The sequence below is a fragment of the Emys orbicularis genome, chromosome 10 (genome assembly GCF_028017835.1).
Source record: "Emys orbicularis isolate rEmyOrb1 chromosome 10, rEmyOrb1.hap1, whole genome shotgun sequence".
Classification (NCBI taxonomy): domain Eukaryota; kingdom Metazoa; phylum Chordata; order Testudines; family Emydidae; genus Emys; species Emys orbicularis.
In genome coordinates this window covers 15,474,738-15,490,715 of record NC_088692.1, presented here as the reverse complement: position 1 = coordinate 15,490,715, position 15,978 = coordinate 15,474,738, and the positions used below count along the sequence as shown (strand labels likewise).

Below are 15,978 nucleotides of genomic sequence, written 5' to 3'. Positions count from 1 at the left end.
CAGAAGTCCTGTGGGGGTGAAAGGAGGAAAGGGAAGTGGGGAGTACAGGATCATCTAACTAAAGACTGGTATCGTAATGCATAAGCCCAAGGGAACCGAATAAAGGTTGCATGGGTAACCTTAATTCATACATTTCCTAACTTTTGAGAATTTGATTTTAGTGTTAAAATTCTTTTAATGTCATTTATTAATGTAACTTCTTAAAAAATTAAGAACTTAAAAATTGAAAAAAAAACCCCAAAAAACAAATTCAATAAGGTGGAATTGTGTTAATACTTCATATGGATTTTCATCAGGGTTTGGGATCTTTAGATCCAAAGCATAGTTCTCAGGCTTCTAACTGATAGCATAGAAGGCTGTTGTCTTTCTCTTGGATTTGCCACTAGAGGGACATGGTGATGAGATTTCCCAGTGGGTTTCACAGCAATTTGTTAGACAGTAAAAGAATGTTGAGACTCGGGAATAATAGGTTCAATTTCAGGTTCTGTCGTGAAGGGTTCTCTTATGGTTAACAGACCCTTCTGTCCCTGCCCCTCAATCTCTCCCTGTCCTTCTACTCCTATTTTTCCTGGTTTCGGCCCCTCTTGTTCCTGCGCAGTCGGCTTTCCCCTCTGTTCCTGATCCTATCCTCCCTGCCTCCAACACTCTCTCTTCCCCCTTGCCCCTCGACATTAAAGCCAGGCAGCTTCCTCTTTCTCCAGGCTGCAAGGGTGGCAGCAGGTGGAGCATTGAGAGCATAGAAAAGACAGTCTCCTTCCTTTCAGTTCCAGTTTTTGCTGCCACAGCAGCCATTGGCAGTGGGAAGAGCAGTTGCAGAAAAGGTTCTGCTTAGTCCCTGTAACCCTGGGTTGGAATATGTTCGGTCTCTGTGGGTATTGTGCGTGCAGAGTCTGGTTGAAATGTAGATGCTGTTAGGAAATGGAGCATACAAAGTGAAAAACAGAATCTTTGGAGAATCTAGCTGCTTAACTCTAGCTAGCCTCTTCTGAGCATGTGGAAACTGAGATTTCAGAGGCTTATAAACTGGCCAAATGTAAGCATATTTTTATTGGCACATCCCTAATGCCAGTGTGACCTCTTTGTCAAACTTCAGTTCCCTGCTCCAAAACATGGAAAGTTAGAGCTTCTCAGATGCTTTTTTTACTCAATTTTTTTAATATGGGCAAAGCAACTTATTTTCCCCTAAATTTATTTTTGGAAATGTTTGAACCATTTTACCATAAATTTCCCAGAAAAATTCAGCCTGAGGCATATACCAGGTTGAAATTTTCTATGCCCAAATGGCTAATTTGGCAAAGTTGCAAGCAACTGAAAACAACTGTGTAATGGACAAGGAGCTGCTATGTAATAATTGAAGAATACTGAGATGTAACAATTTTATGAACAATCTGTGACCTTGTCAGTGAAGTCAAGTTGTTGTATATTGGGTTCTAAGACTTTCCTGTGTGAATTTATTGATTTAGTTTAAGAGACTGGGGAAGAACAAACAGGAAGGCAACACAGTAGCTGCCTGTTTAAGCAACCTCTGACAAAACACTTCCGGGGTTGGGGCCAATTACAGAACAATGCTATATTTCTAGGCCCCTGGCCAAAGTGACACAGCTGTTCTATCAGTATTCTGAATGAAGAGACCAAAAGAACAGTAAACCGTTAAAAAGCCCTTCTGAGGAAATGGGGAGGTGGTGGTGGTGGAGAGGAGTCCGTTGTCAGCAGCTGTCAGGGGGACAGGTTGATACAGAGAGGCTCTGTAGAAGAGTCTGAAAGAGTTGGATTTTTCCCCCCCAGCTTCCAGGGAATGGTAAGCCTTGCAGACAGATGGACAGGCAAACATAGGGATTGGCTTACTGGTTTTTGAGATCTATTTTTTCTGAAATGCTTTTGTTTTAAATAAATACTTTGCTTTAAGAAAGCTGTGTGGTCACTGGTTACCACTGTCATTCTTTCTAGAGAAAAGAAAACAGCAGGTGCTGAACATAAGTCAGACCTGCTGAGGAATTACAATTAATCACTGGGGACTGCAGCCAGTGGGAGAACCATGCAATTCCACCTCAAGATAGAGGTGACTGCTTGAGGCCTAGTACTTCAGTGGTACACTTCAGACCAGAAGGGGTCAGAGGTGTAGTTACTTGGGAATTGTGACATACAGTACTTATAAAAATAAAACAAAAAACCCAACTATGTTTGGATGAGTTTAAAGACTAGCTATAGAACCAACTCTTTTTAAAGGATTGTGGTTTCAAAGAATTCTTAAAGCAGGATTTCATTGCAAAATGTGTGAAGACAGAAATAGACTCAAAGGACATACTGACTGTTACACTTGCATTTTGCTGCCATCTAGAGCTAGCTAGGCAGTTCAGTTCAATGCTTTTTTAACGTAATTTGAAACTGAATTGTGTAAGTGAGGATGTGATTTGCTTAGTGAACTAAATTTTAGATTCTGTGTGTGTTCACTGGCAAGGTAAGTAAACCAGATGCATATGTCCATATATACACTGTCTTTGGGATATAATCCACATATCAAATTAAAACAATTGTCTAATCATAAATTTAATGCAAGCGTTAGAAAAAAATTACTGTTCTAAAAGACTAATTCTATAGCACGATGAAAATATCAAATATTTCAAACTTTATGAAATTAGCAATTGAAAACAGGGCAGAAGAAGAGATTATAATGAAGGACCCGGTGTACCCATAATAGAAAAGCTACATGATTGCTTTAATTGTAAGTAATTATACTGATTTAAAACAAAGGATTTATACTACACTTCTTGTAAAAGCAGATGTGGATAGAATAGTAACTTGTACTGTAGACCTAATTTTGATGTCCAGATTATTTAAAGTAATTTGTTTTAAACAGGAATGGCGGCTGCTTTTTTTTTTTTTTTGAACAATCCTTATTTAGTAAGTTCTCCATTGCCACATCATTCATCATGCAGTATTAGATGAAAATAACATGTTAGTAACCCTTTTCATAACCTATATGTCCATGACACTATGCATGAATGCCTAGGAAGGAGTACTATAGAAAGGGATCTGGCGATCACAAGCTAAATATGAGTGAACAGTGTAACACTGTTGCAAAAAGAGCAAACGTTCTGGGATGTATTAGCCGGAGTGTTGTAAGCAAGACACGAGAAGTACCGTAATTCTTCCGCTGTACTCAGCACAGGATAGGTCTCTACTGGAGTATTGCGTTCAGTTCTGGGCGCCACATTTCAGGAAAGATGTGGACAAATGGGAGAAAGTCCAGAGAAGAGCAACAAAAATGATTAAAGGTCTAGAAAACCTGACCTATGATAGAAGATTGAAAAATTAGGTTTGTTTTAGTTTGGAGAAGAAAAGACTGAGAGGGGACCATAACAGTTTTCAAGTACATAAAAGGTTGTTACAAGGAGGAGGGAGAAAAATTGTTCTTGTTAACCTCTGAGGATCGGACAAGAAGCAATGGGCTTAAACTGCAGCAAGGAAGGTGGTTTAGGTTGGACATTAGGAAAAATTTCCTAACTCTCAGGGTGGGTTAAGCATGGAATAAATTGCCTAGAGTGGTTGTGGAATGAACACCTGTTAGGGATGGTCTAGATAATACTTAGTCCTGCCATGAGTGCTGGGGCTAGACTAGATGACCTCTCGAGGTCCCTTCCAGTCCTACGATTCTTAACGTGTGCATTCATATAACGTACAACCAGTTAAGATCTTTGAGTAAACTAATTCTAGTGACATTTCAACCTAAGTATGAATATAAGTGTATGCTGCATTCCTGGCTGTGTTCCAAATGAGTCATTATGTAGGAGTATCTTACCTTCTGCAGGACTGGAGCAGTGTGCACACCCAGCATTGTTGTAGGATATGCCTATAAAAGACTACAAAGACTATAGCACCATAGTTACGTCAGCATATCTATGCTGGCATAGCCCCATAGTGTAGATGCAGTCTACACTGACAGAATGTGTTTTTCTGTTGGTGTATGAATACCACTTCCCCGGAAATTAACTGTTGATGGATTCCCTCTTCTGTTGGCATAGCTACAGTTACACTGCGGGTTATGTTGCCATAGCTACGTTGGCCAGGGGTCGGTTTTGTTTCACACCCTTGACCAATATAGCTATGCTGATATAACTTTTCAGTGTAGACCAGGCCCTAGATACCTTACAAGCTCATCTTGAATTCAGTTAAAACAGCTGTTTCTGCATAAGCCATTGGCATTTGTACTTTAATCTAGTCCTTCCCAGCAGAATTCCGATAACTGACATTTATTTCCACAATATACAAAAATAAACTTACTAAATAGTAAATTGAGCTTCATTTTCTTTTACTACTAAGTCATTGTTTGCCCAAACCCTTACTGAAAATGAATCACTAAAATGTTTTGAGTTGATAAGGTATTGTTTGGCTTGGTATTGTTTTCTGTGTACCTTTTATTATCACCTGCCTATTGACAATGTTAGTTGATGCTGAGACCTTTTCTTTGCTTAGCATAAATCTCTAATCAAGAGTTTATAGATATCATTTGCACTGACTTTCATTTTTTGGAAATGAACCAGATTGATATATATGAAGTTTAGAGGACTGCAAGTACCAGTGTTTTGAAAGACGAAACTTGATCATGCACAGTCTTTAAAGATCAGCAGCTGCGAAGGGCTTAGTTTTGTTTACCATCTCTTTTCCTGGAAGATATGTTTGTGATTAGTCCTAAAATGATAAATACCAGACACATATTTGGATTTAATAACAATTTTATTGCAGCTTAGTGTTGAAGTTGCGACTTCATATCTTTATAAACAAGACAAATGTATTTTTGTGCTAGAAATGAAACTTCAAATGGTCACCTTAAAATGTAGGTGATACTGGCTCAGTGGATTACAGAACTGTAGTTGGGTTAGTATTATATATTGCTATGAAGGACACAGTTTCCCCTTTATACCAGCTCTTCATCCAATCTGCATTCCCCCTTCCCAGCTCAGCAGGCTCCTTGCCCACCCTTCCATATCCCATCTCATCTCCCTTCCTCCGCAGCTCCCAGTCTGTCTTTGTAGGCTCCTTGTCTCAGTATACTCCCTTCACTCTCCCTGGTCTATTTTTTTTGTTCCCTTTATATTGAAATCAGGCTGGTTTGTCCTCCATGCTGCCTGAGGTCCAGCTGGAGAGAGTCATTGAGAGTAAAGGAGAAGCAGTGCCCATCCCAGAGTGGCCATTACAGGGAAAGACCCCTGCTTGGTTCTAGAGTCCTGCAACCTAACTCAAATCTGATTGCAAGTGTTGAGTCAGGTGGGAAAACAAGTAGACCCCATCTAGTTCGTATGGTGGTGGCTGCGTGCCCTGCTGGCTGCTGACATCTTGCTATGTTGCGTGCACTGCAGAGTGAGTGTGCTGAGGAGTCTCAGCACCTCTCTCTCTCTCTCTCTCTCTCTCTCTCTCTCTCTCTCTCTGCAGTACACACAGTGCAGCAGGGGATGGTGGATGGGAGGAACAGGGCATGCAGCCACCACTGGGACAACCCCATGGGCAGGAGGTGACAATGGCACTGACTTAGGTTCATGGGGAAGAGTTGAGTCATGTGGGCTTGGGTCTGGGCTGGGCTTAAAAATTAGTCCCCAGCAGAGCTCTACTTTGCTCCTGTAGCATGCTCAGTCGTTATGTAGTGGTGCATGTGCAGTCTGGTCAATGCTAGAAGCTGAGAGAGGCTCAAATATGCTCAGCGCAAATGGAATCTTATAGAAGTGTAGGGCTAGAAGGGACCTTGAGAGGTCATCTAGTCCACACACACCCATGTTAAGGCAGGACTGAGTATACCTAAACCATCTGTGGCAGGAGTTTGTCTAAACTCTTTTTAAATTCTTGGTAACCTATTACAATACTTAACTTTGCTTATAGTTAGAAATTTTTTCCTAATCTCTTCCCTAAATCTCCCTTGCTGCAATTAAAGCCAATTACTTCTTGTCCTACCTTTAGTGAACATAGAGAACAATGGATCACAGTCCTTAACACATTTGGAGACTATCAGGTTCTCCCTGCAGTCTTCTTTTTTCCAAGATAAAACGTATTCAGTTTTTTAAACCTTTCCTCATAGATCATGTTTTCTATACCTTTAATCATTTTTGTTGCTCTCCTCGTTCCTACATTTTTATTTCATCTTTCTCTTGCTCCTATTGTATTTCTAGAACCTATTGCCTTTTATGTCCCTTGCTAGTTGTAATTCATTTAATGCTTTAGCCTTTCTGATTTTTGTCCCTACATGCTCGTGCAATTCTTTTGTACTTGTCTTTAGTAATTTCTCCATGTTGCCACTTTTTGTAGGATTCTTTTTTTATTTTCAGGTCATTAGAGCTCCTGATGCAGCCATGTAAGCCTCTTACTGTTCTTCATATTTTTCCTTCACATTATGATAGTTTGCTGTTGTGCCTTATATATTGTCACTTTGAGAATCTGCTGGCTCTCCTGAACTTCTTTTTCCCTTAGATTTTGTTCCCATGGAACCCTACCTACCAGTCCTCGGAATTTGTTAGTTTGGTTTTTTGAAGTGCTTTGAAGATTTTAGCTGCGAAAATCAAAGAAGTCTCTACTTATCACGTGAATTGCAGTTTTTCAAAGTCTTGTAACTTGGCCAAATTTAGGCACATTTTCAATGGGTGGCAAAGTCACATACCTGACACATAAGCTACACCCTGCCAAATTTCAAGTCACTGATCCAAAGCATATGGTACAGAGCTGTTTTAAAAAAAATGGTCCCCAGAATTTAAGATGGACAAAACATATTTTTACCTGCGCTTCCTTCTTGGAAACAACTGAGCCATTTTGGCTGAAATTATTTGGAAAACTTCAGCCAGAGGCAGACACCTGGGCATCTAAAATTTCAGCCCAAGTCGTTGGTCTGGCAAAGTTATAAATAACTGAAACAGGAACTTGTAATGGGAAGAATTGGGCAGGCTTAGTAGGTGGTGCTGCCAGCCCCACCTGAAATGAATTACTCTCTGTGCTTTTTACCTGTTTGTTGAATTGAATCTTATTGTGGTATACCAAAAACTAGCACTGCAAAGCCTGGTGCTGGTAACTCTCTAAATCCAAACATAGGAGCTATAGTGTCATTTTGGAGAGATTTAGACTTTCACCTTTATTACTGGATACAATTAATGTATTCTTGCTTCTAGAGACTTTTGATAAACTGGTTAATTTTGTTTGAATGTTTAAGAACACGTTAATTATTGTAAACTGTCTTCTCAATTGCAAAATGACTCTGTTTCTAGCAGAGTTTATGGTAAGGACTTTACCATTTTTATATGATTTCCTTTATTACATCTGGTCCAAACTCAAAAACCAAATCAGATGGAGCCCTCCTATGGACTTATTCACCTGTGTACCATTTATTCACAGTATCACCTAGGTTCCATCCACATGCTGCCCTCCTGTGGTACCTGAATTCTCAGACTAGGAAGGTGGCAAATAAGGCATGCAATTGACACTGAAAGACCTGGCCAATTGGGGATCACTTGTCTTTCCCCACTTCCAAGGTCAGCTCTGCTGGTTTGCTGAATGTTGTCTTTAGATGGCTTCACACCAATCTCTTTGTGTGAAAATCAAGCCATATTTTTCATTTTAAGTATTATTGCTGTACATTATATACATATGAAAAAGTGATCTAGTGTTAACTACTGAATGACTTGAAATGAAATACCCTTAAAAGAAAAGTATCATATGCCTTAGATGCCTTCTGTAAGAATACCTATAGACACTTGAAACTTGATGAGGAGACTCTTTATTAAGCACGCACTTATTTTTAAATACTAATAATAACCTCGTTGACTAATGAGGACCAAGTAATGTCTTGTTGCTTCTTAATTAAGTATCTGGGTGCAACCAGTGTAAGAGACAGTTGATAAGAATTTCCATCTTGTTTTACAGGGTGACCTGAAAACCTATCTCTGCAATGAGCAGGAGCATATTAATGGAGATTCACAAATAATGCTGCTACAGAGAATGGCGTGTGAGATCGCTGCTGGACTTGCCATAATGCATAAACATAATTTTGTGCATAGGTATGCTTTCCAAATAAATAAGAATGTTTGTTATGCTGCACTCTAAAACTCATGCAAACTTTTCTTTAAGTGTCGTGATTGAAATAAAAGCAATATGTATCAAAGTAAGAAGAGATTTTATAAGGTATGATTCTGAATCAGTTAGAAGATAGTTTCCTTCATTAAGAAGAGTTGATTTGTATTCATTGAGTTGGAAACTAAATTGTAGTATTTAAATCCTATAACTCATAACTGATGAAATGCTGCAAAACTAGACGCCAAGTGGCGAAGTAGATGGGTACGTCTTCACTACCCCCCGTATCGGCGGGTAGCAATCGATTTATCCGGGATCGATATATCGCGTCTCGTTAAGACGCGATATATCGATCCCCGAATGCGCTCACCGTCGACTCCGGAACTCCACCAGCGCGAGCGGCGGTAGCGCAGTCGACGGGGGAGCCGGGGCCGTCGATCCCGCGCCGTCTGGACCCCAGGTAATTCGATCCAAGATACTTCGACTTCAGCTACGCGAAGTTGCGTATCTAGGCTCGATTTCCCCCCCCCCCCCCCCAGTGTAGACCAGCCCAATGTCTCTGCTACCATGTGGAAGAACTAGTTGTACAAACAACTTGCAAAAAAATTGCAAAAATTTGCAAAAAAATTGAGTTTTGGTGATGGACATTCCTCCATCACCTGGTTGAGCTCCGGTGCATTGCTGTGATATATGAAGAAAGTATGTAATGGTTGTATTCTGCAGATGATCCCTGTATCCACTTTATGGGTCAACAATTGCTGAAGTTGACTGTCTGAGCAAGAATTTCAGAATCATTTTGTCTTAATGAATTTCCCCAAGATTTAGCATCTATTTAAATAGTATTGTCAACGAAGCTTATTAAATCTCATGATTCCAGACACTGCATACTGTCAAATCTTACTACATACCTCAAATCTTAATCCTAAAAATGCCAGTTTATAGTGCAATAGAAAATATATATGTCCCAAAACAGCATGGCCCAACTAGAGAATAATTGGAAGTAACTTCAAGGTAATTGCTTTCATGTCATTTCAAAAATTGCTGTCACTTTTTTAAAATCACAGGTTAAGTGCAAGACTTAGCTATAGAGCTGTATACTTTATTATGAAAGCTCTTAAAACTTAGAGCTTTAACTTGAATGCAACCATTAATCAGTTTCATTACTAAAATGGATTAAACTGGTTAAGATTGCATTGCAAGGTGAAAGGTTTGCATTGGATCCAATTCTTTTTGCCATTTTTTTTGTTTGTAGGGTGAGGAGGGTGAGGTTAATTGGTCTTTGAGCCAAATTCAGCTTCAGTTTAAGCAGGTGCAATTCCACTTAATTTACAACAGACTTTTATAATATTTTCTTCAAATTACATTTTTACTCAGTTATCAGAGTTGAATAGCTAGAGTTTCAAAAGATTATATGAAGTAATCTGTGAAAGTGATCTATTCTGATTTTTTTTAATTTTGGAAAAAGTAATATGGAATTTTTCCTTTCCTTGCTGGCTGAACTGCATCTAGTGCAGGAAATAGTGTTTGAAAGTGGAACAGTGGAGGTGTCAAACTGAAGAAACTTTCATCCATGTATGATGAAACTAAATACAAGGGAACATCTTAAGAAACAAGATTAATTGAGGAGAGACTTGCTCCTGTGTTTATTAGTCGTACATTCTGAAATAGCAAATCTGGCAGTCTTCAAGTCCTGTCTATGATTCTGTAGCTGTAGTTCTAACATAACACACCATTCCCAGCCTTCATTGGCCAGAAGCCTGGGACTTTCTGTTCCTTTCAAGATTTCCCATGCAACATGTTGCTTAAATGCCACTGGACCAATTCAACCCTGAATTTGAGGTGCTTCCATTGGTGTATTGGCAGTGTTATAAACAGCATGTGTAGCTCAAACATGTGTCTTAAAATAAAGACAAACCTAGAAAATAGAAACCACTTTTTCTCTCAGTGAGTAAAGTAAGCCTAAATGTAAAGATGGCTGTGAATGTAAATCTGTTCCTCTGCTTATCTGATCTTTTCTACATGCTGAGAAAAGTAGGGGTTATTGAATTACACAACTCAAATAAATGGATGGGTGTCACAACTGTTACAGGAATATGATGAATATGCATTTTAAAGTTAGGGGTCATTTGATACTTGATTTTTTTTTTCCTAGTCTGTACCTGTGTGTCAGAATTAGTGAGGCATAGATAATTTGTAAGTTCATTCATACTACCAATGATATTACATAGTTGATGCCAACTGCTGACTTGATCTATGGAAGTACACAGTTTGTAAAATGTCAGGTTTGTCTTAAGTACTTTCCCATTCCTATCTTATGACCTACAGGAAGTCTGTCTGTTTTAAATTATACATTGTACCTGGCTTGTGTGTCTGTGTTTTTTGCTTACATTGAAATACATTGTCTAATGAAACATTTGAAATAATGGGATTTCTTTTCATTTTAACCCTTTTTGGTTTTATTGCTCTTTGATCTCCTCAGGTCAGGGATCATCTTTTTTACTTTAAGTGTTAAACACATTGTGAGTGCTCCTGGAAAGAATAATAAAATACTTAAAGTAAATAATAGATGACAATTTTTAAAATAATTTCAACGTTGTATTTAATGTACAGGCCCATACAGATTATCTTTATTTAAACTGCTTTGTGCACATATGTTCGTTAGTTTTACCAATATAGAATGTTACTCTTATCACCCAGGCAGATACATCAATTTATGAACAGACTTTCTTTTTCCCTGCTATCTGTACATCTAACATCTCTTGGCTTCAGAACAGAGCACTAGATACCAAATCTACTTGAAAGTGTTAACTATGGCTTAATCTTTTTCCAATGGAAAGAAAACTGTAAACAAGCTGGTTGTCTGAAAAGCAGCCCTGTGTTAACTATTGCTTTGATGTGGAGATATTGGAATGGGAATTACCTTGCAGTTGACGTTTTTGGATATGAGGAAACTATTAAACTGGTTGAACAGGAACTACTGAGGGCCAGCTGGAGTGACTTCAGGAGGGAGATGAATGAAGGGAGTAGTAAATATGAAAGGTGGTGTGGTTTAATTTGTACTCAGTGTCTCCTCCTTTTACTAATTGGGATTTTGATCATATAAAAATAGATCTAATTCATTTTTATTAACATTTGTAGAGAACCTCTTTATTAATGGTAATAGGTCTGTGGACAAGATTATGGCAAGAGGTTTGATTTAGGTGGAGTAATGTAACACTTGAATTGGTGCTCCTGAAGATAGGCTAGTAGTTCAGGCAGAGTTCAGGCAAGTGCTGTGCAAGTTCCCGACAAAGCTTTACCAGTACATCTCCGTCCTGACCTGAAATTCCCTTGCTATTCCAGTCCTGTGTTCTTTTTGATCAGACTGTCAGTGTGCCAAATTATGTGGTGATTCTATGTGTGTAAATGTTCACTAAAGACAGATCTGAAATGACCAAATTTATTTTTGTTTGTGACCTAAGAAAGTACTATGCCTTGTTCTCCAGTAGTGGCATATGTCTTGAGGATGCCTTTTGCACATACATGAGCATGTTACGTTTCTGGTTGTTTGAGAGAGCAAAAGACCCTAAATGTACCAAAGCAAAATCCTTGCTCCCCTTTCCCAAAAAAAAGATGTGGCATGCTTCTTGAGCTCTAACCACAGACTGTGATTACTAAGAGTTAAAAATAGAACACAAGGCATCCATTTTTCAGATAAGGTAGTCAGGTGCCAAAGGCATGTGTATATTTGGATACTTTAACAGAGCTTTTGGTTCAGTCTCTTCAGCATCCCAAGTAGTGCTTAAACTGTGGATTTTCATGACTGGGATGGTGGGAGAGCACTCAATGAATTATTTAGTATTTGCATGTTAATACTTTATTTTAGTTTGGTAGTACCAGTGGTAGATCCAAAAAGTATAATGTTCCCAAAACCTTTCTGGGAGGTATTACTGATCCTCAGCCTGAGCTGACTCACAGTATTCTTTGCTTGCAAGAACTTAAAAAAATTAAGGGCCATGATTGCTTCAGTTTAGAGGGTGCGGGGGAAATAACTTGGCACCAGAATATTTTGAAGATGTGTATATGCAGCAAAATACCATATTTTTCTGGCTAGTTCCAAAACTGGAATACTTCTAATAATAGGAATTTCCATTTATTCTAATGTTTGTTCCCAGGGTTTGCACTGTAGTCCTGGTAGTTGTGAGAAGAATATGCATATGTTCATGCATTTTGTTTGGATAACTGGTCAAGGTTATCACAGTTGCTTCAAGGTCATAAGAACCTTGAGCAAATTGATTCTTCACTATCAAGTGAAGAAAAACACTATTTTTAGTGCTCTCCCAATTTCTTGCCATCTTCTGGATCCAGTTCAGTAACCAGCTGGTATAGTAATACAAACATTGGAAAAGATAACTAGGATCAGAGGCAGTGACAATGCACTGCCAGTCATAAGTGGTGCAAGGCTTAGATCAGGATGCATCCTGTCAAGGCCTAGTAACTTAGGTTAAGCCAAACACCTGCCCTGTATTTAATAAACAGCATCCTGTCCTAATAGGACTAATGTAGAAACTAAGTGGCAGGTGGGCATTGTGCTTAGAATTCTTATCTGAACAAGCAAGGACAGAAATCAAGAACTTAAATGATGTTAAGCTGGCCATCACCACCATCTCCTATCTATTCAAATCTGTCCACCTTGCACAATCTCAACAAGACAGCCAGTTGATTGAGACAAACGGTCCTCCCAGATGAATGGTAATTTAGCTGGTAGGTCTTTTAACAGATTTGCATCATCTGGAGATCTCTGTCACTAGACCTGTTCTTAACCTGGGTACAAGATTGTCCAGAGGTTTTTTTTGCAGTAGTTGCTGCAAGCCATTGATGGTTAACAATAGTTTATCTAGTAAGGTTTCAGTCTGAGATATTTTTCCCTTTCACAGCTGCACTTATTCTGTTGGTTCCCAAAAAGATGGATAATATCAGTGGGATTCCATTTTCAGATTGTAGCCCTGGTTATGAAGTATTCTTGCAACATAACTGCATGTCTAAGTGCAAAAGAAAGACAGTCCAACTTTCCTTGTTTTCTTACATAATCTTTCTGGTGGGAAAAGTTGTTACGATGACCATTTCAAAGGTATAATGTATGAAGTAGGGCCAGGAACAAAATGGTGGCATTCCAAATTATTTATTGAATGAAATACTCTGTTGCCACTCCAAGACTTCCTACTAGCTCTGGATAAAGGACTAGCTGTTGAAGATTTTTTCTATAGTGATCAGTAGCAACGCTGATAGGACTAATTTTCTCAGGGTTACCTTTAGCCATTGGAGCTGTAGTGGCCGCACTGCTGTGTGGAGACGAAATATGCTCATTGGGATCCTGGAGCTCTTAATATATGATGCATGGACTCAAGATGCTTGCAAAATACTCAAACCCATTTTATAATAAAGCAAACACTATAAAACACGATGAGAGGAGAATGTCAGAAGCTAATCAGACCGCATTTAACAGAGTTTGGTTCTTTCAACTAGGTTCCTTCACTTCTCAATACTTCCTCTGTCGCAGCTTCTATCAGACTGAGGCTGTGTCTATACTATAAGCTAGAAGTGTTATTTCCCCAGCTTGTGTTCACATACTCACTCTAGCTCTCATCAAGCTAACACAAGGATAAATAGCATAGGTGGTGGCAGCAGTCACAGCTGAATCATGACACACGCAAACCTATTTGAAAGTGGTAGGTATGTACTTGGCATAGCCTAGCCAGGCTTCTGCTGCCGCTTCCTATGCTACTGGGGCTGTGCTACTATTTATACTTGAGTTAGCTGGATGAGAGCTAGTACACGTTTGTGTATACAATCACACCCCTAGCTCGCAGTATAGAGGTAGGCTGAGAGTCCTCTGGTAACAGTTCTATGAAGTGTTTCCCACTACGCACCAGTTTTAAAGGGGTGTACTCTTTCCCAGAGAGTGCAAAACACAGAAAAAGGAGACAATACAAGAGTAGAATTATGTTGGCAAGTGCCTTGATAGGCAAAGAAAATAGAGAATTAGAATTTTGGGTTACTACTGTCAGAGAAAACTGTAGAGGGATATTTCCCAGTCCCACAATCCTTATACTGCAAGAATGCAACTAGTTAGCTTGAGACAGATAATATGATGCATTTTATTATAGAAATGTAGGGCTGGAAGGAACCTCAAGACTCATCTATCCCACCCCCCCCTGCAATGTGGCTAACCTGTTCTTAAAAACGCCCATGGGCAGGGATTCCACAATCTCCCTTGGCAGTATTTAACTAAGTATTTAACTAAGATACTAGGAAAAACTTTCTAATTATAAGCAAACTTAAATCTCCCTTTCTGCAGTTTGAGCAGATCATTTCTTGTCTTACCTTCAGTGGACATGAAAAACAATTGCTCACTGTTCTCTCTGTAATAGTCCTTAACATATTTGAAGACTGTTGTCAGATCCCCACCATAGTCTTCTTTCCTCAAGACTAAACATGCCTCGTTTCACTTTTCTGCATAGGTCAGGTTTTCTAAACCTTGTATCTTTTTTGTTGCTCTCCTCAGCACCCTCTAATTTGTGCATACCTTTCCTGAAGTGTGGTGCCCAGAATTGGACACACCACTCAAACTGAGTAAAGGGAATAATTATGTCCCATGTCTTGCATATGACACTCTAGTTAAAAGACCCCAGAATATTAGCTTTTTTCACAACTGCATTTTATTAGCTCATATTCAATTTGTGATCCACTATAACCCCCAGATTCTTTTCAGCAATGCTGCTGCCTAGTTAGTTATTCCCCATTTTGTATTTTATGCATTTAATCTTTGCCTTCCTAAGTGTAGTACTTTGCACTTGTCTTTATTTAATTTCATCTTATTGATTTCAGACTAATTTTCCAATTTGTCAAGGTGTTTTGAATTCTAATCCTGCCCTCCAAAGAGCTTGTGACTGTTCCCAGCTTGGTGTCATCCACAAATTTTATCTATTATCCAAGCCATTAATGAAAATATTGAATAATACCAGACCCAGGATAGACCCCTGCGGGACCCCACTAGAAATGTCTTCCCAGTTTGACAGTGAACTGTTGATAACTGTTCAGTATGGTCTTTCAACCACTGGTGCACCCACCTTGTAGTAATTTCATCTAGACCATATTTCACTAGTTTGCTTATGAGAATCTCATGCAGGACTGACAAAAGCCTTACTAAAATCAAGATATATCACCTCACAGCTTCCATCCTCCATTAAGCCCATAACCCTGTCAAAGAAGGAAATAGGTTGGTTTGGCATAATTTGTTCTTGATAAATCCATGCTCTTTATTCCTTATAACTCTATTATACCCTAGGCGCATACACATTGATTGTTTATTGTTATGTTCCAGTATCTTTCCAGGTATCAAAGTTAGGCTGACTAGTCTGTAATTCCCTCAGTCCTCTTTGTTCCCCTTTTTAAAGATAGGTACTATGTTTGCCTTTCTCCAGTATGCTGGGACTTTCACCTATCCTCCATGAGTTCTTGAAGATAATTGCTAACAGTTCTGAGGGTATGTCTACACTACGAAATTAGGTCGAATTTATAGAAGCCGGTTTTATAGAAATCGGTTGTATACAGCCGATTGTGTGTGTCCCCACATAAAATGCTCTAAGTGCATTAAGTCGGCGGACCGTGTCCACAGTACCGAGGCTAGTGTGGACTTCCGGAGCATTGCACTGTGGGTAGCTATCCCACAGTTCCCACAGTCTCCGCCGCCCATTGGAATTCTGGGTTGAGATCCCAATGCCTGAATGATGCAAAACAGTGTCGCGGGGGGTTCTGGGTACATGTCGTCAGGCACCTCCCTCTCCGTCAGAGCAACGGCAGACAATCGATTCGCACCTTTTTACCTGGGTTACCTGTGCAGACAACATACCACGCCAAGCAAGGAGCCCGCTCAGCTCAGCTCACGGTCACCAT

At 39.4% G+C, this 15,978-nt stretch overlaps 1 protein-coding gene across 1 annotated transcript in view; it reads left to right on the top strand.

Moving 5' to 3' along the window:
• LMTK2 (lemur tyrosine kinase 2) overlaps positions 1–15,978 on the top strand; it is an 80,218-nt gene that overhangs the window by 37,951 nt on the left and 26,289 nt on the right. Inside the window, exon 7 of the mRNA XM_065412420.1 lies at positions 7,897–8,030. Within this exon, the coding sequence (XP_065268492.1) occupies positions 7,897–8,030 (134 nt within the window). The remainder of the gene's footprint in view (positions 1–7,896; positions 8,031–15,978) is intronic.